Source organism: Phyllostomus hastatus, unplaced genomic scaffold (genome assembly GCF_019186645.2).
Source record: "Phyllostomus hastatus isolate PE091 unplaced genomic scaffold, TTU_PhHast_1.1 phas_scaffold_1224, whole genome shotgun sequence".
NCBI lineage: Eukaryota > Metazoa > Chordata > Mammalia > Chiroptera > Phyllostomidae > Phyllostomus > Phyllostomus hastatus.
This window is the reverse complement of record NW_025334008.1, coordinates 1,157,515-1,182,172: the sequence shown is the minus strand read 5'-3', so window position 1 is coordinate 1,182,172 and position 24,658 is coordinate 1,157,515. Positions and strand designations below refer to the sequence as shown.

Genomic DNA, 24,658 nt, shown 5'->3' with positions numbered 1-24,658 from the left:
TTGTGGACCTTGAGACAAACCCATTTTTTTAGGTGTCACTTTCCTTCTAACTTTTCCTTAAAGAGGCCGTAGTGGGCATGTCCTCTCATCCCTGAAAGGCTGGCAACTATTCATGTGCTGGTGTTTTGACAATTTTGCCTTAATTCTTTTTTTCATTTTATGTTCTGCCACTTTTGCCAGACCTGCTCCTTGGGGAGAAATCTCACACACTGCCCAGTCTTGCTCCAGCTCCAGAAGCAAAGTCCGAAAGCCCTACTGCTCAAAAATGAAGTATTTCCAACCGCTCACTCACCCTCCTACTACACTCAGGGACACTATGGTGATTTTGGCCACTTCTGCTCACCACGTCCACCTCCGGAGAGTCCGGGGCCAGAGAGGACGGCAGCGGCTAACGGCAGCGCTACGGGTGGAGGGCTGTGCTGAGCCTGCCAGGTGCCCAGTCCTGTGGGGAAGCCACTCCACGACGTATGGGGACACTTGGGTTCAGAGATGCACGGGGACCCACCTGCCCCAAGCCACAGAGCAAGTCAGCACTGGGGCTGGAGTGTAGCGCCTGCTGTCCCGAGGTCTTCATTACGTGCTGCACTTACGCAGCTTCAACCTGGCACTCAGAGGGCAACGTCCCGAAGCCGTGCCGGGCTGGCATTGGCATCGGCTGGTCTGTTTAACAGACAGGCTAAGTGCTGCTGCCTGTCGCCTTTTACCTGGACTGGGGGGGTCGGGGGAGTTCTGTGTCTAGATCTTTCCTCGCTCTTGGGGCAACCCAGACGCCCTGGGCTTTTCCTGCCTCACCTGTGAACAGGCAGGCACCTGCGAGCGACCAGAGTGTGGCAGGTTCTCAGGTTCTTCTACCTGGGTGTTGAGGTCAGGGAACCTCACTAGCCTACACCGGGCAAGCCAGCGGCTGGAAACACTGATTTTCCCACCCGCCTGTCCCGGACCCAAGCAGTGTTTCCCCGCAGAGTCATTCCCACCCCGGTGGGACCAGTAGCTGGCTCCTTGCCCTTGCGGCAGCTTGGACACAGTTGGCCACGCTCTCCTCGAAATCACTCCGGCTTCCAGAACACACTTGCCGGCCCCCCCGCCCCCCTCCCCCCTCCTCTGGCCGCCCGCCCGCCCGGCCCTCACATGTGGGGCTTTCCTCAGGGCTCTGGACTGGTCCTCACTTCTCCTCCTTCTCGAGGTCGCAAAATGGCAGCCCGAGGCCTCATTGGACCCACCAGCGGATTTTTGTTTGGTCCTCACAGTGTGTTTTGTCTTTAATTTGAACACCTTTGGGCGGGGCAAGCACTCTCCGAGTTCGCCACAGTCCCCATCACGCCCTGCTGTCTTACACCCGTCCGCTTCACACATTTCCATCACCTGCCTGGCCCATGAAGCCATCTGAGTTTTTGGGAGGCCCTGCTGTGCTCGCTGCCCAAGGAACCCCACCCGTGTCCCCTCCAGCTGCCGCCAGTGAGACCCGCTCTGTGTTTCGCTGGTGTGAGAATCGCCCAGGGGGCTGTTTGAAGCCTCCCCCTGCCCCCAGACTGGACTCAACCACTGCAGGGCAGGAAGGACGGGAAACTCAAATGCCTCCAGGAGCCAGGCGGGCCACATAAATGAGTGAACTAGCCAGGTATGAGAAAAGTCGACGGCCAGAAACATCGTCAAACTGCATCTTTACTGAACTATGGTGAATGCATGGAACACAACAAGCATGGTTGGTAACTGGAGTTCATATCTCAAATTCCAAGTTGAAAAAATACAAATTGAAAAATAGAGAGATTTCCTTATTAAAATTTTCTCTTTTCGTAATTTCTTGCACTCCTCTGAGGTGAGACTGAGGGCATCCTGCGGCCCCTGAGACGGCAGCGTCAGGCCTGGGGGCGGGGGCTGCGGCAGGATGGGCACTTGAGAACTCAGCCTGGAATCCCAGGAGCACTGTGGACTGTGACTCGGTTTCCCAACAGAGAGCTCCAGACTCGGAGGTTCGGGGTGACCACTGCAGAGCGCAGGGCTGAGGCCCCCCAGCAGGGCCCCGCGGGGAGAGAACGCCCACTGCACCACAGTCAGTAACTACTCAGTGCGGTCTGCACTCCCGCTGCCGCCACCCGCCGACAAAGGCAAACTGGACATTACTGGTGCGTTGTCATGGAGTCTGGACGCCGAAAGCCCTCGGGGGAACTTGGGTAAACACGGTCTGAGCCGTGAGTTCTGTTTCGGGAAACCAGCTGCGGCAAAGGAAATGGAGTCTGGATATTCCTTGCCAACGGCTTCCCGTTTTCGCCAGGTCTGGGCAAACTCGTACATTCAAGTAGCTGTTTGTGAGTGTCCTTGCAGGAAAACAACAGTGTTCGGAAGGGTCATAACCCTGACCTGAAGTCTTTGACTGACCTTCTCAGGGGAACCAAGGAGTGGCTTTTGCCTCATGTGAAATGAACCCAGCAGATGGGTTTCAGCAGGTCCAACTTCTTCCACACCATCACATGACAGCAGGTCACAGAGCTTCTGTGGGTCAAGTTCACCATCGACCTGCCCCTGATTCAAGTACAGAAACCCATCCAGGACATTCACAGCGTGTTCCATGAACTTTCTCAGCACAGTGCAATTCCAGGCGGTGGACACAATCACCAAACTTGTGTCCTCGCCAAATGCTGCCACCTAGGCTCGCGGCGCACTGACAAGTTCCCCTGAGACAGATCACGGGGTCACAGAGACCGTCGGCAGCTGTGCTCCGGCATTCCGACCTACATACAACGTTCTCGCCAGAGCACACACACACCGGTGCCGGGCCTGCCTGAGCACCGCGTCACAGGCTGCTTCGGTCACACGGGAATCCTCAACCTCACAAATAAATAAAGCTAGCTGTGGGAATGGTTTGTGCTCAGGGACAGAAAGGGCCACAACCGACGTGCCGCTTCCGAGCAGCCGGCCTTGCCAGTCTCCTGCTCTCTCCTCCACATGCCGTGCAGCGCACAGCGGGCCTGAGGTCACAGCCTGAACAGGTGTGTGTCTGCATCCAGGGCCGCCGTTCTGCTGCTCTGTCAACTCACCATCCTCGGGAAGTCTTAGCGCCGGGGAAGTCTCTCTGCGCCATCTCGAGACTGCGTGTGGCGGCCACGCGGCTTCCCCACCGGCTGCCGGGCCCTACTGAGCCTTCAGGTTCTTCTTCAGCTCATCTAGGAGCGCATCCCGCATCTGCTCCGTGTACTGGTCGAAGCTCTTACTGTGCTTTGATTCATAGTGGCGCTTCAGGTTGTACTCTTTCAACACAGACATGATTTTTCTGCATATTAAACACGTAGGCATGCTCTTCACTTCCACAAAGAAATAGTCTCGCTCCCATTTTTTCCGAAACACGGGACCCTCTCGTTCTCTCTTTGGCTGTGCCACTTGTGGTAGAGACATAGGTACAAGAAAGGTTTCACTTTTCCCGCACGCCACTGCAAGGACAGAGGCGGGGGAGCGAGAGGGAGTGGTGGGAACTGTGGCGAACAACAGGGCAGGCACCCCGTCGAAAGGGGCGGCTCCGGCCCGCTGCTGCGAGGTGCAAGGGGAGGAGGCCCAGGAAGCCAGGTCTCCTGACTTGTCAAGAGAAGCCAGGAAGACAGGTTTTGTGTGTGTGCGAGCGTGAGAATTCTCCTGATTTTTACCACTAACTCATCAGGAAGAAACACCACGGAGGCTAACACAGAGAAGGCCAAACAAAACTCATCTGCAGCGTGGCCCATGGGCCACCACATTGCAACCTCTCTCCCGGGATGGGGCCTGCCCGGGATTCTGGTGTCAGCCAGCATCCCACCCATGCGGACTGGTGGCCCGGATGTGGACCACGCGGTGAGCAACACCGGTCTGCACTCTGACACTCTGACGGTTGACTCTCTGCCTCCAGGGAGCCCACCTGCAGGGCCCGTACCTGTGCCTGTATCCAGACAGCTGTCCCCGGACAGCTCCCTGAGGGCATCCTTCAGGACCCCTGCTCCCCACACCCCCAACCCGCTCCTTGCAGGCTTTCCCATCTCAGGGACAGCCCCCCCACCACCCACTGGTCCAAAGCCCCAGAAGGCAGGTCTCTGAGTGGGACCTGGGCCCCCCACTTTCCAGGTGTGATGTTGTCCACTCTTATGACTTTGACCACCAAACACAGACCATCGCCTAAGGACGCACTGTGAGCTCCCAACACGGCAGCTGTCACTTGCACATACCTTGGACCATCAGCATCCACTACTGGCTCCTTCTCCCAGTTGCCTAAGTCAGGGAAGCCCCGCCATCTATCAGCACTCAGAACAGGCCCTGGGGGCCGACCTCAACGCCCCCACACCCCCAACTTCCTCCACGTTGTATACTAGTCCCAGCCTCGCCCCTCCTGCCCCCAACTCGGCCCCAGCTCCCCCTCTGGACTCTCCTCTTCCCAGAGCCACTGCCTCAGCCTCCTCCCCGTTTTTCCGACTCCTGGCAGACCAAGGCCAGCCCCCTGCTCATGGCCTCCTGTGGTTCTGGTGTCCCCACGACAAACCTCGAGCTGCTGCTTGCAGCCCGAGCCCCTCCCTCACACTCACGCTCCAGAGGCGCCCACCTGCTCCTTGAGCACCCCCACTCTCTCCTGCCCTCACACATATTTCTGCTTTCTGCACACCAGGTGGCCTGCCTGGCTCAGAGGCCACTTCCGAGCCCCCTCGGCACCCTCTCTGCTTCCACAAGCACAGGGTCCCGTGAGCCCTGCCCGCCTGCCTTCATGTCTCCCTGGGCCAGGCTGCCGCAGACTGCCTGACTCCCTGCCGAGGCCCCGGCGTCACCAGCCCAGGGCCTCAGGGATGTCTCCTGAGGCGAGAACAAGGACAGAGACGTCTGTCTCCCCCGGCCTCCTCCTGCCTGGTCCTGGGGACGCCAGTGACGGGAGCCGGGGCGTGTGTTGAAAGGAACTTTATTGGGTGTCGGGGGTTCAGATGAGATCCATGAGGATGTCGTCCTCCATGACACTGGGCTGCAGGCCCGGCTGGGGGACCGGTCCCCGGGGACCCCCGCTCAGCAGCATCTGACCTGGGGGGCAGTGGGGAAGGGACTGCATCTCCCAGTAGCCCCTGGGGCCCTGAAGGGCCCTGGGGCTGCTTTCTTCCTCCTTTTCTGGGAGTCCAAGGCACTAAGCCCCCTGGGAAGTCCTGGGGGACCTATGAGAGGCCCCTTCTGGCCCCATCTGGACGTAAGTGTGTTGTCTCCCACAGGCCTTTGGGAGCCCGTTCCCCACAAGATACCTCTCTGGCCCTAAGACTCTGCTTCCCCGAGAACCTGGAGGTCAGGCAGGAAAGGAGTCGCAGGGACCAAGAGCTCCTGGGTCCTCGGTCCCCAGGCCCCCACAACCCCCTAAAGCCAAGGTGGGACCCGCTGCTCCTACACACCAGGACTTTACTTCCCAGGAGCCCTTGGTCTCAGCGCTCCAGCCCGGGGCATGCTGGGACCCTCTGTCCAGACCCCCGGCCCCTCCCAGACCTCCTTACCTGGCAGAGGCGCCCGCGGGGGAAGCTGGGCAGGCCAGGACTGGGTGGGTGGCGGGTGCAGGAGCGGGGGGCCCAGCTGGGGCTGCCCCAGGCCCTGATGTGGTGGCGGCAGCAGTGGGGGGGCCCCTGGTGGCTGGAGGTGGTGGAGGGAGGCCTGTGGTGGAGGCACCCCGGTCTGGGGCTGGGGAAGCAAAACACGCAGCTCAGAGGCCCCCAGCAGGAGCTCCGCCCTGCCCGGCAGCCTCTGGCCCAGAAGCTGCTCAGAGGTCTGGTCCAGTCATTTATGTGGGGCCTTTCTTCAAAGGAGTCTTAGCAGAAGCCCACCCAGGGGGGACGCACAAGGAGCTGGTGGGCCTGGGGCCTTTGGTGGGGCTCCACTCCCACCCTCTGACCAAGCCAACGAACCCCTCCCAGACAGAAGGCCTAGAACTGCCACTGCCCAGGACCCAAGTTCTCAGCCGCCCCAGTCCCGGATCTCACCGGCGGTGGGTTGAGGAGGAGGCTCCGCAGTTGGGGGTTGGCCCCGGGATTCTGGGGCCGAAGGATGGATCCAGAAGGGGATGGGCCGGGAGGTGCTCCGGGAGGGCCTTGGGCAGCACCCGGGGGGGCCTGGGCAGTGCCCTGGGGCTGGGGCTGCCCTGCTGCGGCAGGGGCCCCCACGGTGCCCTGCGGCTGGGGCTGCGGTGGGCGGAGCTGGAGCTGGTGGGAAGAGATGGGGGCGAGGAACAGAGGCTCTAGACCCGGGGTCCCCCACCCCAGGCCACAAACCGGTATCAGTCCGTGACCTGCCAGGAACCAGCTGCACAGCAGGAGGTGAGTGGCGGGCAAGCAAGTGAAGCTTCACGTGTATTTGCAAAAGCTCCTCAGTGCCCACAGCACCACCCGAGCTCCGCCTCCTGTCAGATCAGGGGCAGCATTCAATTCTCAGAGGAGCCAAACCCCCCTGCTACTGCGAACTGCATGTGAGGGATCTGGGCTGCACTCCTTCTGAGAATGGAATGCCTGAAGATCCAAGGAGCTAAGGCGGAGATGCTGGTGCTGGGGAGGGGCTGCAAACAGATTATCATTAGCAGAGAGGCCTGACTGCACAGAGGCCAGAAGGAATCAGCTGTTGGCAGACCCGTATCAGAACCCTATCCGTGAGTGGCAAGTGACAATTAAGTGCATCTGGTGGCAGGCTGTAAAGCCACTCCCCACACCCCGTCCCCAGTAAGTGGGAAAGCTGTCTTCCATGAAACCGGTCCCTGGTACCGAAACGGTTAGGGACCCCTGCTCTAGACCCCTGGGCCTCCACGGCTGGGTCAGAACAACGGCATCTTCTGGGGCCTCCCCCGCCCTGGCCCTGACCCTGCTGGCCTTGTCCTCACCAGAGTCTGCGAGGGCCTTGCCGGGTCCTCCAGAATGGGGCCCAGCCCAGGGGGTGCCTGCTGTGCCCCCATCTGCGCAGGGAGAGAGGGAGCAGGTCAGCGACAGGGTGTAGCTGGGCCTGAGAGGCTCTGAGCCCTGAAGGGGAACCTGTGAGGGGCTGGGAATGCTTCCCTGGGGGCGGGGGATATGGCGAGTAAACTCTACACCCCCAGGTCCCCAAGCAGAAGAGGCTGTGTCTCAGAGAGCCTGTGAGGATGCCAAAAAGGGAGAGAAAGAGCGCGAGGACAGGTGGGGATGGGACTGAACCTGGGTGGCCACGCCTTAGGAAAGGAGCCCGTGCCTGGCACTGGAGCCCCGGGGTGGCCCCTGGGGCACCTGGCCGTGCATGCTGGGGTCCAGGTGGGCGGGTGCTAGGAGGGGCAGGGATGGTCAGGGGGCCCACGTCACTCACCCCGCGCTGCTGCTCCAGCTTCTGCTGCTGAACCTGCTTGTGGTTGGTGATGACCTGCCGGATGCCATTGACGAAGCCGCTCTGGTCGTAGGGGATGAGGCCCATGAAGATCTTCTTCTTGGACGAGTACAGCAGCATGAGCACGCGCACCTCGCAGGGGGCCGTGTGGGGGAAGTGCACGCAGCCAGCCTGGGGGAGAACATCAGACAGTCACGCCCTGGGGGAGGACGTAGGACACATCCTGCCCCACCTGGTTTAGACGACCCAGTCGAGGAACAGCACCGAGGCTTCCTGGTGAAAGGTGGAGGAGGCTGAGGTTTTGCACGAGGCTGCTCCAGAAACCACCTGAGGTCTTAGAAGAGAGCTCAGTGCCCAGAGAGACAGGGCGAGGCTGGAGCGCTCGCTGACAGTGGAGGGGAGTGGACAGGAAGTGCCCCAAACAGAAGGTTCAATCTGGCTCTCCAACCTGGACCCTCCGCCCCCCCGGGAGGCTGCCCTCCTAAGGGCTCTCACAGCTGAGAAGTGTCTTCAGCACTGAGCGGGTAGCTGAAGCATGTGATCAATGGCATTGATGGTTACGACTGACCCGGGGGATCCGTGACCCTCAGGGGGCACTCACACCCTCCCTGGCCCCAGGGAGAACTGAGGACAGCAGCACTAACACCACGGGATGCTATGACTACGGGACGCACCGGTACACCTCCGGCACCTCGCCTGCACCTGGACACACGGAAGTGCCCAGGAAACATCAGCAAACACAAAGCGGAACCGTAATACACGGTGGCTCAGACAGGAGGGCTTGAGAGAGCAGGGGCTTACAAGCCAAGGTCTCGCCTCTGGGACTTCAGCCAAGCGAGTTTACTGCTCTAAGCCTTGGTTTCTCACAGGAGGCAGACCCTGCTAGCCATCCCCTCAAGGTCCACCTGCCCTTCTCTTCTCCCGTGTCAAGAACCTGACTCTGCTTGGGGTAGCCATGTCCCCAGTGCCCTGGACCAGGCCCAGGAGATGAAGAAGGAGCCTGCTTGGGGGTATGGGGGAGTGTCTGCTCCCCTGAAAAGACAGAACTACGTGACAGACGCTGCACTTCCTCCTTGCCTTCCTGCATCCGGCCCCACCAGACGCCTGGGGCCTCGGCGGCTATCTTGCGAACACGAGTATGTCCGGGAGGGTCCTGGCCCTGATGTCACTGGACTACAAAACCAACCCAACAGCGGCCCCTTGGGACAGCCCATCGTGTCAAAAACAGATGTTTGACAACCTCACCAGTGGAGTTTGGGGGGCTGGGTGTCCTCCCGCACACCAAAGGGTCAGGGCACAGGTCTGGTCCAGGTCCCTAGTTGGGGCACATCCGACAGGCACCTAATCGATGTTTCTCTTCCTTTGTTTTCCCACCCTTCCTATCTCTCCAACAAATAATAAAATCTTTAAAAAAAAAAATAAGTAAATGCCTGCCAGCACAGCATTAACTTTGGGGACACACTGCTTAGAAGAGCTGCGGAGCCACCGCTCCTACGACCAGGCTGGGTGGAGCCCCGGCTGACAGCCGGCACCACCTGGCTCTGAGTCCTGCGAGTCCTGCGCCTCCAGGCCATTCAGACTTTCAGACGACCAGTCTCAGCCGGCAACTGATGGGCTACTCCCACAAAGGTTCCCAATCTAGACTAGCCCAGCTGGGCCCATCTGACCCACAAAACCGTGAGAGACAATAAAGTGCTGCGTTAGGGCCTGGCTGGTGTGGCTCAGAGGATTGAGTGCCAGTCTGAGAAGCCAGGGGTCACTGGTTCAATTCCCAGTCAGGACACATGCCTGGGTTGCAGCCAGGTCCCAGTGGGGAACGTGTGAGAGGCAACCACACATTGATGTTTCCCTCTCCTTCTCCCTCCCTTCACCTCTCTTGAAAAACAAATAAAATCTTTTTTAAAATTTAAATAAATTGCTGTTTTAAGCTCCCTCACTCCATCATCTATTTGTTCAAAAAACTCTGCTGGTTGGGTTTATGTTACTTGCAGCCGAAAGCACTCCTGACTCTCAGGATCACTGTTGTCCGCAGAACGTCCCTGAGGACCCCACGAGGTCAGCCATGACTAGTCCCCTGTCCTAGAAAGGCGCCAGGCCCACAGGATGTCCTGCGTAACTGAACCTGTTCCTATTTGGGGAGACTCTGCCTCAGTGTGATGAGGTCAACTGTCTTGCAGTTATACACGTTGAAGTTCTAACCCCAGCATCTGGGAACGTGACCTCACTGGGGAGTAAGGTCCTTGCCAATGTACCAAGGCGTGATCAAGTCAGTCGAGGGACCCTGGTCCAATGACTGGCGGCCTCAGAAGCCAGCAGACACCCCACAGGGAGGAGAGTGCCTCGCCCTGTGGAGGTGCAGACATGGGGTCGGGGGGCGGCCATGAGAGGAGGGAGGCGGAGACCAGGTTTTGCTGCCTGAAGCCCCAGCACCAGGGCTGCCGGCTGCAGGAGGCCGCACCAGCCTCACCTGGTGCGTTCAGAGAGCTCGGCCCTGCTGGCCGGCCCCTGCTTTGGACTGCATGCTCCCAGAGCCGGGAGGGAGTGCCCTGCTGTTCTTCTCAGCCCCAGAAAACTGATCCACCCAGTACACCTGGGTCACAGCCACCTCCTTCCCAAGTGTTCCCGTCATCCCGGTCACAGATGACCACAGAACGGACTTCCCTCTGATGTGCATTGTCACTGCGAACCAAGCTAGAGCTCTGGGAGAAAGGGGAGGAGCCCAGGAGGACAGAGGAGGCAGCCCCCCGAGGGTCCCGCCTGCCCAGGACTCACAAAGCCGTTGCCCATGATGCGGTAGAGGCCTTTGAGGGACTCCAGGTCCTTGTTAGTGAAATGGAACTGGACCATCCTCGAGTTCCGGAACAAAGGGCCCAGTGTGGTCTGGGGAGACACAGAGGCCGGCCAGCATGTTGAGTGGGGGAGTGAGGAGGGAAGGACTGAGGGGGAGGGGCAGGGAAGGGGTGAGGGAAGAGAGAAAGGTCAGGGGCTGGGGCTGCTCCCGCCTACCGCTCACCAGCAGCTGCTGAGGGATGAGCTGCATGATCAGCTTCTGGGGCCACTGCTCCGTTTTCCTGGGGGCGACGAGGAGAGAGGTGTCAGGAGGAGGGGAGCCCGGACCCGTCCCGTCCCCGACAGTGACTTACAGGTTCTCGCCATGATTCACGTAGACCTGGCAAGGCAGTGACCGAGTCAGCTTGGTGTTGGCATCCACAGAGGCAGGTTTGGGCTTCTGAGGGGGAAAAGGGGCTTATTACAAGAGGGGCCCGAGTCTCAGTCCCGTCGACCCCTTCTACTCGACCCTGGGAACTCTAAAGCTCTGGACCTCCACTCCCGCTACCCCCCCTTTAAGTCTGAGAGCCCTTGGCCCCTCCTCCATAACACCAATCCCACAATCCTCTAACCTCCCACAATCGTTGAGCTCCTCCTCTTGCCCCCAAATCCTATAACCCTCTGTCTCCTAGATGCCCCAATCCCCTGGGCTGTCTGGACCCCGAGTCTGAGACTTGTGAGATCTTCACTGGCAATACAATTCTCACCACCTGCTCAGCCCCGAATCTGGGCTCACATCCCTGCTCTGTGAGGCCCACCCACCCAGCGGATCCTCCCACCGACTCACCTCCTGCCACTCAAGGACCCCACTCCAGGCCAGGAGTTTGTTGGAGACTGACTGCTGCCCACCCAGCGCCGAGGCCCCCAGCTGTGCGGCAGATGGGCCGCTCACCCCGCCCTGGGCCACAGTGCCTGCCTGTGAGCGGGGAGGAAAGAGAGCGCCAGCGCGGGTCGGGCCATCTCCTGGGAGGGGCTGTCCCAAGAGAGGGCCAGGCCAGCAAGGAGAAGAGAAAGCCTCTTCCCCAAGACCAGAAAAGCCCGTCCCTGGGACACAGACGCTGTGATGCAGTCAGATTCCAGGACTCTCAGAACAGGAGCCCATGGGACCCACACACCCCACAGTCCCGCCCCCACCCCCGGCCCCTAGCCTCAGGGTTGTCTGTAGCATCAGCCCCAGAGGACCCACAACCCCAAGACCCGAGCCCCTGGGCCCTCTTTGTCCCCCACACAGTGCCACCCCAGGGCAGTCGGGGGAGCGGTGGGGCAGCAAGCAGGAGGCATGCAGGCACCTACCATGGACGGTGCCCCTGGCTGTGCAGCAGGGGCCAGGCCCTGACCGGGGGCCACTGTGGAGACCAGGCTGGGCTGGGAAGCAGGGGACGGCTTGGGGGCACCTGGGGGCCCCTGGGGCAGCGAAGGGGCCTGGGCCTGGCTGAAGGGAGGACCCACACCTGGAGGCGCTTGCTGAAGAGGGTTGATGGGCGAGACTGTGGGAGAGACCAGGGGAGGAGGTGGGGCAGGTGTGCGTGGGGAGAGGCCTGGCTGACCCCCGCCTGCCCCGTATCTTTGCCCAGGGACTCACAGCGCGGGCCCAGCCCGGCCTTCTGGTTCTTGGCAGCCTCCACTGCATTCTGGGCAGCCACCTGAGCTGCGCTCAGGTTCCCGGGGACCTGGAGACGGAGGGGAGGGGCCAATGAGGACCATGCCCCCAGCCCTGAGTCCTGGTGTGGCATGGGCCGCACCACCCACACCCCTAACAAGGCACAGGCACCCTGACCCCGACACCATGGGGGCTCACCACTCCCACAGGAATGTGGCTCCTGGGCCCCAGAGTCCCACCCTCCTCGAGTCTCAGCGGAGACACCCATCACCCCACAAGCTCAAGCACTGAACTAGGTCTCCTCCCAGGGGCCAGGGCCCCGCCAGGCCACAGGGGTGTGCCCCCTCCTGGTGATGTCCACACCTGGTACTGCTGGGGCACGGGGGGCAGAGGCTGCTGGGGCGCTGCTGAGAGCGCAGCGCCTGAGGCTGGAGCTGGTGGCAGGGGGACAGGCTGCTTCGGCTGGAGAGGGCCTGGAGCAGAGCCACCCCCGACTAAGAGCCGAGGATGGACACCCGAGCCCCCATGGGAAGGGGTTTGAGAAGGAAAGAAAATCTAAGTCAGAGGGCAGTAGCTGGAAAGAACCCCCCCGCCCCACCCCCGCCACGCACCGGCACGCAGGCCTCACCCGGCAGCACGAGCCCCCGCACCAGCACCATGTGCCGGGGGTCCTGGCTCACATCAGCGGGCGGCTGCAGCGGCTCCAGCATGGCGGGGGGCGCAGCCTTTTCGAACAGAAGCCGCAGGGCAGGCAGCTTCCGAGGAGACACGATGGAGAAGTGGATGCCCCGCTGCAGGGGGCAGAGCGAGCAGTCAGAACGGGCCACGGGGGCCGCCACCCCCCCCCCCGCCCCCACCCCTACCGGACCCATCTGCTTGGCAGCTGGGCCTCAAACCCAGTTCCCATCAGACTCTGGTCAGGGGACCCCAAGACCTGCATTAGCTGCCCTAGGGGGGCTCTGGGTTACAGTTTTTCCTGCAGGAGGAAGCAGATCTAGCCGCCAAGCCCGTGCCCGCTCTGTGACCGGAAGCCCAGCCCGCCTCCGGCCCTCAGAGCCAGAGCCCTCACCTCCCCGATCTTCTGCACGAGGCTCTCCGTCGTGCACCCGGAGTAGGTGGTGCTCTCAACCGCCGGCAGCAGGTACGGTGGCGAGTTGCAGATGAGGAGGCACACGCGGTGGGTCTGGCCGCTGTGGGGACGAGGGAAGTTGCAGAGCGGGGGGGCGCAGCGAGGCCCTGAAAAGGGACCCAGACCCGGCACAGCAGGGGTACAAGTCCTGGGCCCCAATGGGAAATTGGAGGAAGGGGCCCATTTTGCAGTTGAGAATACCGAGGCCCTGTGGTTCCTCACGCACTCCAAGCCACCCAGCAGGCAGGTGAGACAGGAGCCAGACACCCCTTCCTGGTGAGGGCGCCGCCTGACCCCTGCCCCAATTCCCCACAGTGAGGCAGCAGGCGGGGCCCCACGACAGGCAAAGTGGGGTCCGAGCCCACTCCCCCCAGGAGCCCCCCCCCGCCGGCCACACTCACATCTGCTCCCGCATCTTCTTGAAGTCGTCGAACAGCTGCAGGGCTGTGCTGAGGCCTTCCGCGATGAGGCTGCAGCTCTCGCCGCCACCACCCATGAACCTGCACGAGGCCAGGCTGGCTGTCAGCCCCTGGGGGTCCCCGTGGCTCCCTGCGCTGCCACCTCCCAGCCCCCCAGTGACATCGGAAGAACCTGCGCCCATGCCACCCCCTACCCTGCCCACTGTGCCTTGGGGTGCGGGGACACTGCCGAGTTCCCCGCTGTATCCCAGTGCTGGTGTGGTGAGGGGCCCAGAGAACGAGGACAGGGGACGTTTGCCATCTCCTGCGAGGGAGTCCCTCAGGTACGAGGCCCCACGGGAGCACGGAACAGGGAAGGGCCTGGGATCCTGGGCTGTGTCCCAGTCCCTGTGTCCCTCCCTCCTCTGGGCCACCTCGGCCTCACCTTCCCAGCCTGGTGCAGGGACCTCCTCTCCCTCCAGTGCGGTGGGCTGCACTGGGTCCCCAAAAAAAGACACATCGAAGTCCTATCCCCCAGCACCTCAGAATGCAAACTTACTAGAAATCGGACCTTTACAGAGGCGACCGGGCTACAGTGAGGCCATTCGGACGGGCCCTCATCCAACATGACCCATGTCTTTGGAATACAAGGGGGACGTGGGACATGGGGGCAGATACACTCAGGGGAAAAGACGGCATGGAGACCGGGGTGCTGATGCCGCCAAGCAAGGATTCTCCGGGCGACAAGAAGCTGGAAGGAGCAGGAAGGCTCCTCCCCTCCAGGTTCCAGAGGGGCCAGGCCCTATCTGCCCCGGAGCTGGGCCTCCCGGGTGCTGGCCTGTGTGACACCAAAGTCCTGCTGTCCCGGGCCGCCCTGTTGGTATGGCTTTGCGACAGCAGCCCCCGGGGAAGGCCACCAAGTGGTGTGAGCCACCATTAGGATGTGCCTGAGGACACCCAGGGTCCAAGAAACACCTGCTGGACATGGGAGCACGCTGGCAGCCTGGCCGGGGATCACCACAGCCGAGCTCTTCCAAGTTTTTCCCACTTGCAGAATTTCGCCCTCTGCTCCCAATCCACCCTGCGAGCTCAGTGCCCCTGTCCCCTCAGGGCACTCAGCCACCCCACTGCTCACCACTCCCAGCCTTCCTCTTTGGCACCATGAGGAAGACCCTGTTTTACACGGGAACTTTAACACTGCCCAGCTGGGGCAGACCAGAGTGAATGAGCCGACCCTGAGTCCTACTAACTGCCAGCTTGCTGTTCTGAAAGTAGTCACACCAGGTAGCTCCGCTGGTTAGAGCATCATCCCGATACGCTAAGATTGTGGGCTCGGTCCCTGGTCAGGACCCATACAAGAATCAACCAATGAGTGTACAATCAAGTGGAACAACGTTTCTCTCTCGCTCTCATTCTCTAAAATAATCAATCAATATATATATTTTTAAATTAAAGTAGTCACACCACTGTTTCGTAGGTCTGAGACTTCAGCCAAAATTGCCCTGGCTGGCGCTGGGGGAAAGGGTGGGAGTCGGAGGAAGATCTAGGAAATGATCCCTTTCTGCGCACGGGGTCTCCTTTCACATGATGAAAATGTTCTGGAACTAGATAGAGGCAGAGGTTGCGCACAATGAATGCGTTTCCATTCACTGGATTGTCACTGAATTGTTCACTTTAAAGTGATTACTTTTGCCCTGGCTGGTGTGGCTCAGTGGATTGAGTGTTGGCCTGTGAACCAAAGAGTCACTGGTTCGATCCCCAGTCAGGGCACATGCCTGGGATGTGGGCCAGGTCCCCAGAACGGAATGCACGTGAGGCAACTACACACTGGTGTTTCTCTCCCTCTCTTTCTCCTTCCCTTCCCCTCTCTCTGCAAATAAATAAAATCTTAAAAAATAAAGTTACTTTTGTAATATGAATTTCACCTCTAGTCAAAAAGGTCAGTTATGCAGGAAAGTGGGGCTGACCCACCGCACTGAGACCCTAAAACTTGCTCCTTCCTGAACACCGAGCATCAGCCATCTGTCACCAGCTCAGAGAGAGACACGTAACAAATATTTTGTCCGAGAAGTGCGAAAAACTTGAAAACGAAGATGAGGGAAAACCATATGGTCAGAAGAAAAATATGGTTTAAATGCCATAAAACTGACGATATACCTTGGCTCCAAGCAAGCCCTTTGACGTCACGAAGTAAAACAAAGATGACCGTAAAGTGGTCTGGCTGCTCTGACCCCCATTTGTCCAGCCCGGCATCACACCCTCCCACCTTCATCGCCCACCTTCCTGGGCTCATAGGTCCCTGGAGGCCCTGAGGGACTGGCCCGATGAGTGAATGTGATCAGCAGCCAGCCCCAACTGGGGGGGGCGGGGGTGCTGTCCTGTGCCACGTCCCCGGCCTGCCTATCACCCCAGCTGCCAGGGGGTGGGGACCTTGCCCATCTCGTGTTCCTGACTCCTAGAACACTTTGCTCCACAAATACCTGTTCAATGAATGAATGAATGAATGGACTGCCACAGTGCCATGAGGAAGGCTCACTGGGCCCTCTTCCCTCTACCTTCGATTTCTGACCTGAGTCACTAGACTTGAGGGTAGGGGAGTGGGGCGGGGGGGGGGCAGAATCCACCTTTTTGTAAGACAGGAAAGGTTAAGTCAGAAGTGAACCTTCCCTAAGCAAGGCCGTTTCACAAGCCACACTGCCTGCTCTGTTCTCTAATCCCGGGCATTCCCGGGAAAGCTGAGATTTCTGCAAGTGTGAACAGAACTTGCTGATGTGCTTTGTGATCTGTTACAGGCCTGCCTGGCACGTCACAGGAACTAAGTTTAGATGGTTACACAGGACTTGATAAAATCAAGGACAACCATGGATGTAAAACAGTAGCTAAAATGTTTATCAGCTGACTGGGAGGATTCCACAGCCTGCACACAGCTTACACACTGTTTCAGCTGCTTAAAGACACAGTGTATGAGGAGGAGGGTAAACATGTGATAAAGGTATTCACAAAGCATTTCCCTCTCAGCCTCCTACTGCTGCTGAAATGACTTGCTGAGGGGATTTGATGGCTTCTCCCAGTATTCCCGGCTTCTCCCAATACCCCCATTGGATGATTTGGTTTCTTGGTGATTACCTCCCCTATAGCTTTCACTCCTTCATTTACTCGGCCAAGGTTTCTGGAGGCCTCCTGGGAGCCAGGCCCCAGCTGGAGCAAACATCCAGGGTCTGGACATTCAAGTCCAAAGGTGTGGGGCTGTGACAGGCAAAAACCCTGGAGTGATGGGGGCAGAGCAGGGAACACCTAGCTGCATGCCAGGGCAGGGAAGGGACCCTGGAGCCAGGTCCTGAAGCGTACACAGGGGCTCACCGGGGGAATTAGAGTGTGAAGTGCCTCCTGGGCATTCGCTCACTGACTCGTTCAACGAAGTTTTCCTTCCACCTCCTCTGTGCCGGACCTCCCCCGAGGGGTGCCTGGGATTGAGGGATGTCGGCCTTGGACCCAGACCTCAGGGAGCCCCCACTCAACACTGTTCAAGCTGACCAATCGCCGTCTATCCCAACCAGTCTCAACTTGGGTTGATTCTTGTCAGGGGACATCTAACACCGTCTGGTGGCATTTTTGTTTGTCACCATTTGGGAGGGAAGTGGCTACTGACATCTGGTGGGTAGAGGCCAAGGATGACCTACGCACAGGACGGTGCCGTCAGAGTTCTCTTTTGCAACGGTGCAGAGCTTGAGAAACCCTGCTCTCCGCTGACCACTAATTCTAATGATCGCGAGGGGAACACCGGGTGTCACCTTTCCACTGGACCTTCAGCACCCAGGGCAGCACACACGGCCGGAACAAAGCAGGCACTCAACAAACACTCTTGGAGGGAGCGGACAAAGGTAACGGCTGTCGGGGAAAGGGCGCTGTTTAGCGAGCTCTGACCACAGAAACAGACCCGCACTTCACACAGGGTGAAGGTCAGCTTCTGTGACCCCCCACCCCCACCAGAGCACTGACAGAGGGACCCCCGTCTTCCATTTGTGCAGACCAAGAAATGGAGACAGGAAATAACAGCAAACACTCAGGGAGCACTTAACACATGCCAGGCACTGTGTCAGATAGTCAGCTCATTTAACTCCCATGACGCCATGGCAGCCGGGCCCCCAAGCCCCACCTCCTGCTCTTCGTGCCCCTGCAAACAGAGCACGACTGGCCTGTGTACCAAGCAGGAGGAGGCAGAAGTGAGGACGTGTGCCTTCCAAGACTTGACCATAAACAGCCTGTGGTTTCCTCTTTGCTCCTTCTCTTGGATTGCCCAGTTTGAGGAAAGCCCAGTTTGCCATGTTGGGCGGACACTCAAGCAGCCCCATGGGGAGCCCTTGTGGAGAACAGCCAGCAAGCCACTGAGCCCTCCTGCCTCAGCCACAGCACGTGCCACCTTGTGGAAAGGAGTCCTCTGAAGACCCCATGGAACCCCTGAATGACTGCAGCCCTGGTCCTGGTGACTGCCACTGCTGAGAGGCCCTGAGTCGAAACCACCCAGCAAAGCTGCTCCCGAACTCCTTACAGAGACTGCCTGAGACAATACATGAGCTGTTTTTTTTTAAGGTTGTGCGTTTTGGGGTTTTTTAGAAAGCATTTTACTTATTTACTTTTTTAAGAGAAGGAAGGGATAAAGAGAGGAAGAAAAACATCGATGTGTGAGAGATACACTGATTGGTTGCCTCTTCAACACCCCCCCAGCTGGGGAACCTGGGCCCCAACCCAGGCATGTGCCCTGACTGGGAATCAAACCGATGACCTTTTGGTTTACAGGCCAGTTCAATCCACTGGGCCACACCAGCCAGGGCAATATATGTGTATTTTTTAAGCCACCCAGTTTTGGAGTAAACTCTCACATCACAGTGGATAAGTAATACAGTAAGTAAGTAACTAATACAGATACAAATGCTCCTCAACTTACGACCAATAAACCCATCGTAAATTGAAAAGATCACAAGCTGAAAATGCATTTACCCTGCTGAACATTACAGCTTTGCCTAAACGATGTTTATGATATGCCTATTGCTTTTGCACTCTCATAAAGTCAAAAAAGTCTGAGGTCAGGGACTGCCTGTACTATTACCTCACCTCCTTTGGAGGTGTTATATTAGGCACAGAGGGGACAGGGACTCCTGGGTCTGGGACTTCTGCTGCAGCACTGCTGCAGTTTGGCACGAGGCTCCGTGCACAAACCCGGGATGTGAACGAAGAAAATTCCATCCAGAGAACAGAGGGATCCACCCTGGCCTCGCCCTCCGCACCCCCCCACCCGGCGCCCCCGTCCCGCTTTGCACTCGGGCTTCCGCGTGCCCGTCTGAAAAACGAAGACTGAAGTAGAGATAAAAAAGACAGCAGACAGAAAGCGGAGAACCGCACACAGGGTACCAAGTGGGTACCGGAGCTCAAGGCCGGTTTGCAAGTTTCTTCTATTTCCAAACCGAATGGCGAACTCGCTGAGCAGGCACAAGGAACCCACCACAGAAGTGACATCGGAACAACACCAGGGTCCTCCATAGTCCTTTCAGCCACCCAGTGCGACCCCAGCCACCAGATATTCACAGTCCATCACAGGGTTCCCCCCCGCAAGCATGCACACACACACAAAAAAACTCACTTAATGCCATCGAGCCAGGTGACAAACTCATAGGCACTGCTGGTGGGAGCGTGACACTGGACGTAGGACTCGGGAGCGCAGTCCACCGTGTTGAACACCACGAGGCTGTACTGGGTGCCCCCATACTGGAAGGGGAGGGCAGAGAAACTTTTCTTCTGCAGCCCCGGAGGCAGAGCAGCTACCAGCTCCCGCCTCCCTCGGATCTAGGAGTCGCCCCGCCCCTCCCCGCCCCGCCCCCCCGCGTCCCTCCGCCCTCGGACTCAGCAGTCCCAAGACTCACGTCTCCCCCGAAGTCCGTCTCGGCAGGAGGCCCACCGTTAAAATACCTACGAGGAACGGAGGTAAAAAGTTGGGGTCAGGCAAGAGGCTGCGGCAAACTCCAGTCGGAAGGTGGGGCCGGGATCGCGGAAACGGCACTCACTCGATAGCCGGCAGCAGGTAGTGTTTGCGCAGCCCCTCGAAGTAGGGTCCCAGGTTGGCCGTGCCCTCAATCACAAACACCACGTCAGCCACCAAGCCCCCGGCGCGGGCCGGGCCCTCGGACCCGGGGACCATGCCCCGCGAAGAAGACGCCACCGCGGCCACTGCCTCCGCGGGACAGGCGGAAGTGCGCCTGCGTTGCGCATGCGCAGTGCCCTAAGGCTGGAGGCGCTGCTTACGCGCCCGCGGCCATGTTGGTGAGGGGCATCCACGGCGCGCAGGTTTTGTCACCGTCCGCGTTCTGGCTCGCCGCGTGCAAGTAAGAAGGGGCATGGCGAACGTCTTCGAAGTCTGATGTGAAAGAGTGTCATTGTCAAGACTGTCGAGAGCGAAGTTTGTAGAAGGCGGCGCTGTCGGCGGTCATCTTTGAGCCGGGCGCTTGTTCCGACTCTGGTATTAATGGAAGGGTCAGGAGACTGGGTTGCTATGCAACGTGCACGCTGCCGGGTGTTTTGTTTTGTTTTGTAACAGAAGAGGTTTCCAGTTAAGTTCTTTCTGGAATAGTGGGATGGGGAGTATGAAGGGTCCAATCACTTCGTCCGAAACGGGTTAACTGGGCAATACTTTAAGGTCGCTGTCAACTTGGCAGTGCCGCTGTTCTGTTTTTCCACCCCCGCCCCCCAGTGGAGGCTGCTAGGTAACACAGGCTAGTTGTGTTCTGGGAGAGGGGCCAGAAACTGGCCTGGAACCTAACCGCGTTCCAGGTGGATTAAAAATGTAAATACAACAAATGGAACCATGCATACAAATATCTGGAGGCATAAAGAAACATACTGCATAGTCGTGAAGACTTCAAAGAAGTTTCCTATTACAGCGAAGCCAGAAAACGTAAAATACTGATTTGTCTGCAAAAGACTCCATAAACCAAGTTGAAAAAAAAAATCCACTGGGAAAGTCATCTTAACGCGTGTTGACAGAAATTTACTACACAAATACACCTTACTCATTAATAAAAACTTAGGAAAGTAGAAATATTTTAGTTTGCTTTCATGGGGATGATTCTAAGCAGGCTTTTTTTCACACACACACACCAATTAAAATGGCAAATAGACATCTGAAAACTCGTGTTTATCAGGTAGAAAGGGCAAATCACAAGTCCAATACCTTTGTCATGTTAATATTGGAAAGAGTAATGTCCACGAGGGTGGGTGAAATGAGAAGGCTCAGACACGGTCTAGTGGGGACATAAATCAGGACAATTTGTTCCAATGCAGTTGGCAATATTTGGTAAAAAGGGTGCATATCCTTGCACACTGCAGTGTCACCATTTTCTCACATTTACATTATCCATTACTTCTTTTTATAAAGATTGTATTTTTAGAGAGAAGGGGAAGGATGGGAGAGAAACATAGATTGGTTGTCTCTTGCACACCCCCAACTGGGGACCTGGTCTGCAACCCAGGCATGTGCCCTTACTGGGAATTGAACCTGTGGCCCCTTGGTTCTCAAGCCAGTGCTCAACCCACTGAGCCACACCAGCCAGAACTCCTTCTCTTTTTTATTTTCTATGCTGAAGCCTTTTAAATCCCCAACATCACATCATTTTACTTCTCTAAAAATCTTTGGGTTTTTCTTTTTCAATATAACTGCTATGCCAACATCACCTTCCATTAATGTACTACAAATGGTAAGATAAACAGAACTTTTTAAAGATTTTTATTTATTTTTAGACAGGGGAAGGGAGGGTGAGAAACATCAATGTGTGGTTGCCTCTCAAGTGCCCCCAGCTTGAGACCTGGCCCAAAACCTAGGTATGTGCCCTGACTGGGAATCGAACCAGCGACCCTTTGGTTCACAGCCCATGCTTAGTCCACTGAGCTACACCAGCCATGGCCAATTAGATATTGTAAACGGGACTTCAGTTTCGGACATTATCATAAAGGTGGTCCTCAAGAACTTGTTCATCCCCCAAGATAGACACAGAATCATACATTAACAAAAAAAAAAAAGAGAGGGTCAGAGTACAACTGCCTGCCTGGCCAAGGGGTTACATCAGCGTTACCAAGAGCCCAAAGGCAACTGTGCACTGAAGAACTGAGACTGCTTCTCCAGCCAAGTGAGGGCCTTCCAGGGAAACCGAGTTACAGTTATACTCCTGACAGCCTGCGGAAATAGAACCAAATGTTCCCACAGGACTCAGATCGATATCAGAACAGTGATCCTATTTGTGAAAACATGTTATGATTCTGTTAGGTTGCCAACTTTTTATTTTAGAGAAAGGATTTGGGGAGGACTATTTGCACATTCTGCATGATACACTATCATGTATAAATTCACTACAAAATCATATTTTTGTGATTCCATTAAATAAAGGATTTCATCTTTTTTTTCTCTTAACAAAAACAACCATCTCATTTGGCGGTTACTTGGCAACGCTTGCTGGACCGAACCATCCTCCAGGGTGAGGGGGAAGCCGCTGTTTCTCTAGATGTTGCTCTAAGGGCGCTCCACATTCTTCAAGAGGCTAGCTTTGCTCGACACACAGCTGTTCACAGCTTTAGGATGGAAATTAAGACTGAAGGGTGGTTGCTAGGCAACCCTTGGCACCGTGGCCACATTGGAGTGGAACACAGCTGTTTATCAGTTTACCTACCTGCAGGTTGCTAGGCAACACCATGGCCGGGTCACTACCCTGGAGCCTGGCTCTTCCTACTCTTCTGTACATACACGAAGTCAAACTGTTACCTAAGGGGCGGAAGTCCCCTTTTCCAGGACACTGTGAGAGGTTCCGTTTCGATTGGTGTCCTAAAGCCAATTAGGAAGATGAAAGTATGAACAGTGCAAACTTGATTCAGTGGAGAAGCTGATGCCTAGCTCTCAAATCTGCCCACGACTGGCACAAGCTCCTCCACACCCAAAACAGTCTTCCAGTCTGCTCTTTTTTAAAAATTGATTTTCGAAAGGAAGGAGAACAGGAGGGGGTGGGGGAAACACGTTGATTTGTTGTTCCATTTTTATGCATTCATTGGCTGCTGCTTGTGTGTGCCCTAACCTGGGATTGAACCCACGGCCTTGGTGTATCAGGGTGACACCCTAACCAACCAGGGTGCCAGCCAGGGCCCACTCTGTGCGCTTTTAACACCATTGGTGTCTCCAGGGGTCAGGGAGCGGATGCTGCTTATGGGCCAGTTGGTACTTCTGGGGCAGGGGTGGCGGGTGCGGTGAGGAAGTAGAGATACACATCCATTTCCAACCACAAAACCAATGTTTGTGGATAGTGGGGAAGGCACACATAGGTGGCCGTTCTTTGTTCTTTGGGTGGTTTAGGGGAAGGCAAGCCCAGGTTCCCTGGCCTGGAAGGTTCACGCAGCAAAGAAGGATCTTGGTCCAATGGGACACACAGAGGCGGGCAGGGTGGAGCCCAAGGGGCAGAGGTTAGATTGAGAGCAGGGTGGTTTGGAGCTACTGGCTGAGAAGGGGATGTTTGGGGCTGCTGACGACACACCCAGCGACATTTTAGATTTCCTTCTGTGGCCGTCCTTGGCGGGATGTGAACCAAACCATTGCTCTTTGCTAACCCAGGCAGGGGATCAAAACTGGCTGGTGGAAGACAGGAAAGGAGGAGGAGGAGCTAGTAGCACAATAGCAACCTCTGTGATTTTCTCATTCAAGTTCAGCACAAGGAAGTATTCAAGCCTTAGAATTGGGGTCTGCTTATGAGGCGCCAGGGGTTACCTATCCTTCAGAACCATGGCTGGAGGTCCAACACAGGCCCACAGGAGCGTTGTGAGTTCTGGACAGCCTCAGGTTCTGGGCCCGTCATGTATTTTATCCTTGTGTGATGGACCCCAGGGATTATTCCTGGTAACTTACAGGCAGAGTCGGTAGTTGGAATTACTACTGAAGGCCCTTTCTGTTTGTACCCTAACTGGCCTTGGGGCCTGTTCTCCCTCCTCTGGAGTTTTTAGATGATCCCAACTGCAGATTGGAAGGGACGTAAACTTAGATCAGAGTAAAGGTAGTTCCTGGTTTCCAAAGGTCTTAAGGACTTTGGCTACTTCTCTGATGTCAGAGGTGAACTTCGGCTTCTCCAGGCAGCAGGGGTTTGCTAGACAAGTAGGCTCGGATGGGATGGGGCTGCCATACAGTGATTCACATGGACTTAGTTGAGGTTTCCCCTTTGGGGTCTGCCTGGTGTGGCTCAGTGGATTGAGTATTGGCCTGCAACCCAGGCATGTGCCCTGACTAGGAATCGAACCAGCGACCCTTTGGTTCACAGGCCAGCGCTCGATCCACTGAGCCACACCAGCCAGGGCTCAGTGTGGTTTTTAATGTGTTTATTCCCAGAGGATAACATACCGATTTCTTTCCATATATCCCCACGAATAGATGCATTTGGAGTCAGTACACACTAGTATATTAAGGATTTATCTTTTCCCAGTTCTAGGGCAAGGGCTACGGCAATCGGTTCACCTCTTTGGGTGGAACTCCCAATGGTCCTGCTCTAGCTTCCTCCGTCTTGCAGAGGGAGCCCACAGCACGCCCTGCCTTTCCCACTCCCTCCTGTGTGAAGCTGCTCCCATCCGTAAACCAGGTGACTTCTGCGTTATCAAAAGTATCGCATTCGAGGTCTGGCCCACCGACTATATTTCCTCTGATAGCTCCGGGCAGTTATGGGTTATACTGCCTTGTCCTGTGGGAAGGGGTGACACAGCATTCAGAGTATTGCAGACCTAGGCAACCCACACTGGGGTTGTCTAGAAGTGAAAGTGATAACTAGAGCATTCTCCCCGGAGACGGCCATTCTGCCCCCCTTTCTTTGATGAGGGACTGAGTGTGATGGGGGTCAGAGAGTAGGGAGTTGTCAGAAAGGTAATTTTTCTGTCTCTTTAAGGAAGAGAACAATGGCTGCTACTGACCTAAGGCAAGAAAGGCCGCCCCTTAGCTGCGCAGTCTAGTTATTTGGAGAAATACCCCAGGGAGGGGACCAAGCCTCTGGAGACTCCTAGGGCTAGTGCCTTCCTCCAGGTATGCAGTGGTGCAAAGGCTTGCTCAGACTTGGGAGGGCCAAGGCCAGAGCTGGAGCATTCCATACGTAAGGTCTTGTGCTCTCAGAACGATGAATCATCCGGGACTCCATTCAAAAGGGAATGGAGTCCTTTCCCTTCAATTGCTCACATGGGGGTCAGGCTAGAAGGCCAAAATTGGGAATGCACATCCCACCATCCCTAGAAACCCCTAATAGGCTTTTGGAACCTGGAGTTGACATATTAATCCCCATCTTGTTGGTGAGGAAATTTGAGCCTTCTCTCAAGACACCTTGTAGCACC

The 24,658-nt window shown here is 57.0% G+C and overlaps 1 protein-coding gene across 3 annotated transcripts; it reads right to left on the bottom strand.

Moving 5' to 3' along the window:
• Positions 1-1,644: 1,644 nt before the first annotated feature.
• Positions 1,645-19,539, bottom strand: MED25 (mediator complex subunit 25). 3 transcript variants are annotated; one of them, XM_045856339.1, is made up of 18 exons: positions 19,330-19,539; positions 19,189-19,234; positions 18,909-19,033; positions 13,274-13,372; positions 12,813-12,933; positions 12,372-12,534; positions 12,107-12,237; positions 11,726-11,813; positions 11,437-11,630; positions 10,931-11,059; positions 10,458-10,543; positions 10,328-10,385; positions 10,087-10,194; positions 7,297-7,485; positions 6,845-6,916; positions 5,958-6,176; positions 5,478-5,658; positions 1,645-3,374 (listed from the first exon to the last, which is right to left on the bottom strand). In XM_045856339.1, the coding sequence occupies exons 1-18, from the start codon at positions 19,461-19,463 to the stop codon at positions 3,130-3,132; spliced, it is 2,388 nt and encodes a 795-aa protein (XP_045712295.1). In that variant the 5' UTR covers positions 19,464-19,539; the 3' UTR covers positions 1,645-3,129. The 3 variants fall into 3 exon arrangements, with proteins under 3 accessions (XP_045712295.1, XP_045712296.1, XP_045712297.1); XM_045856341.1 differs by lacking the exon at positions 1,645-3,374 and adding an exon at positions 4,891-5,022 and having other exon boundaries at positions 19,330-19,536; XM_045856340.1 differs by lacking the exon at positions 6,845-6,916.
• Between the last annotated feature and the right edge of the window lie 5,119 nt (positions 19,540-24,658).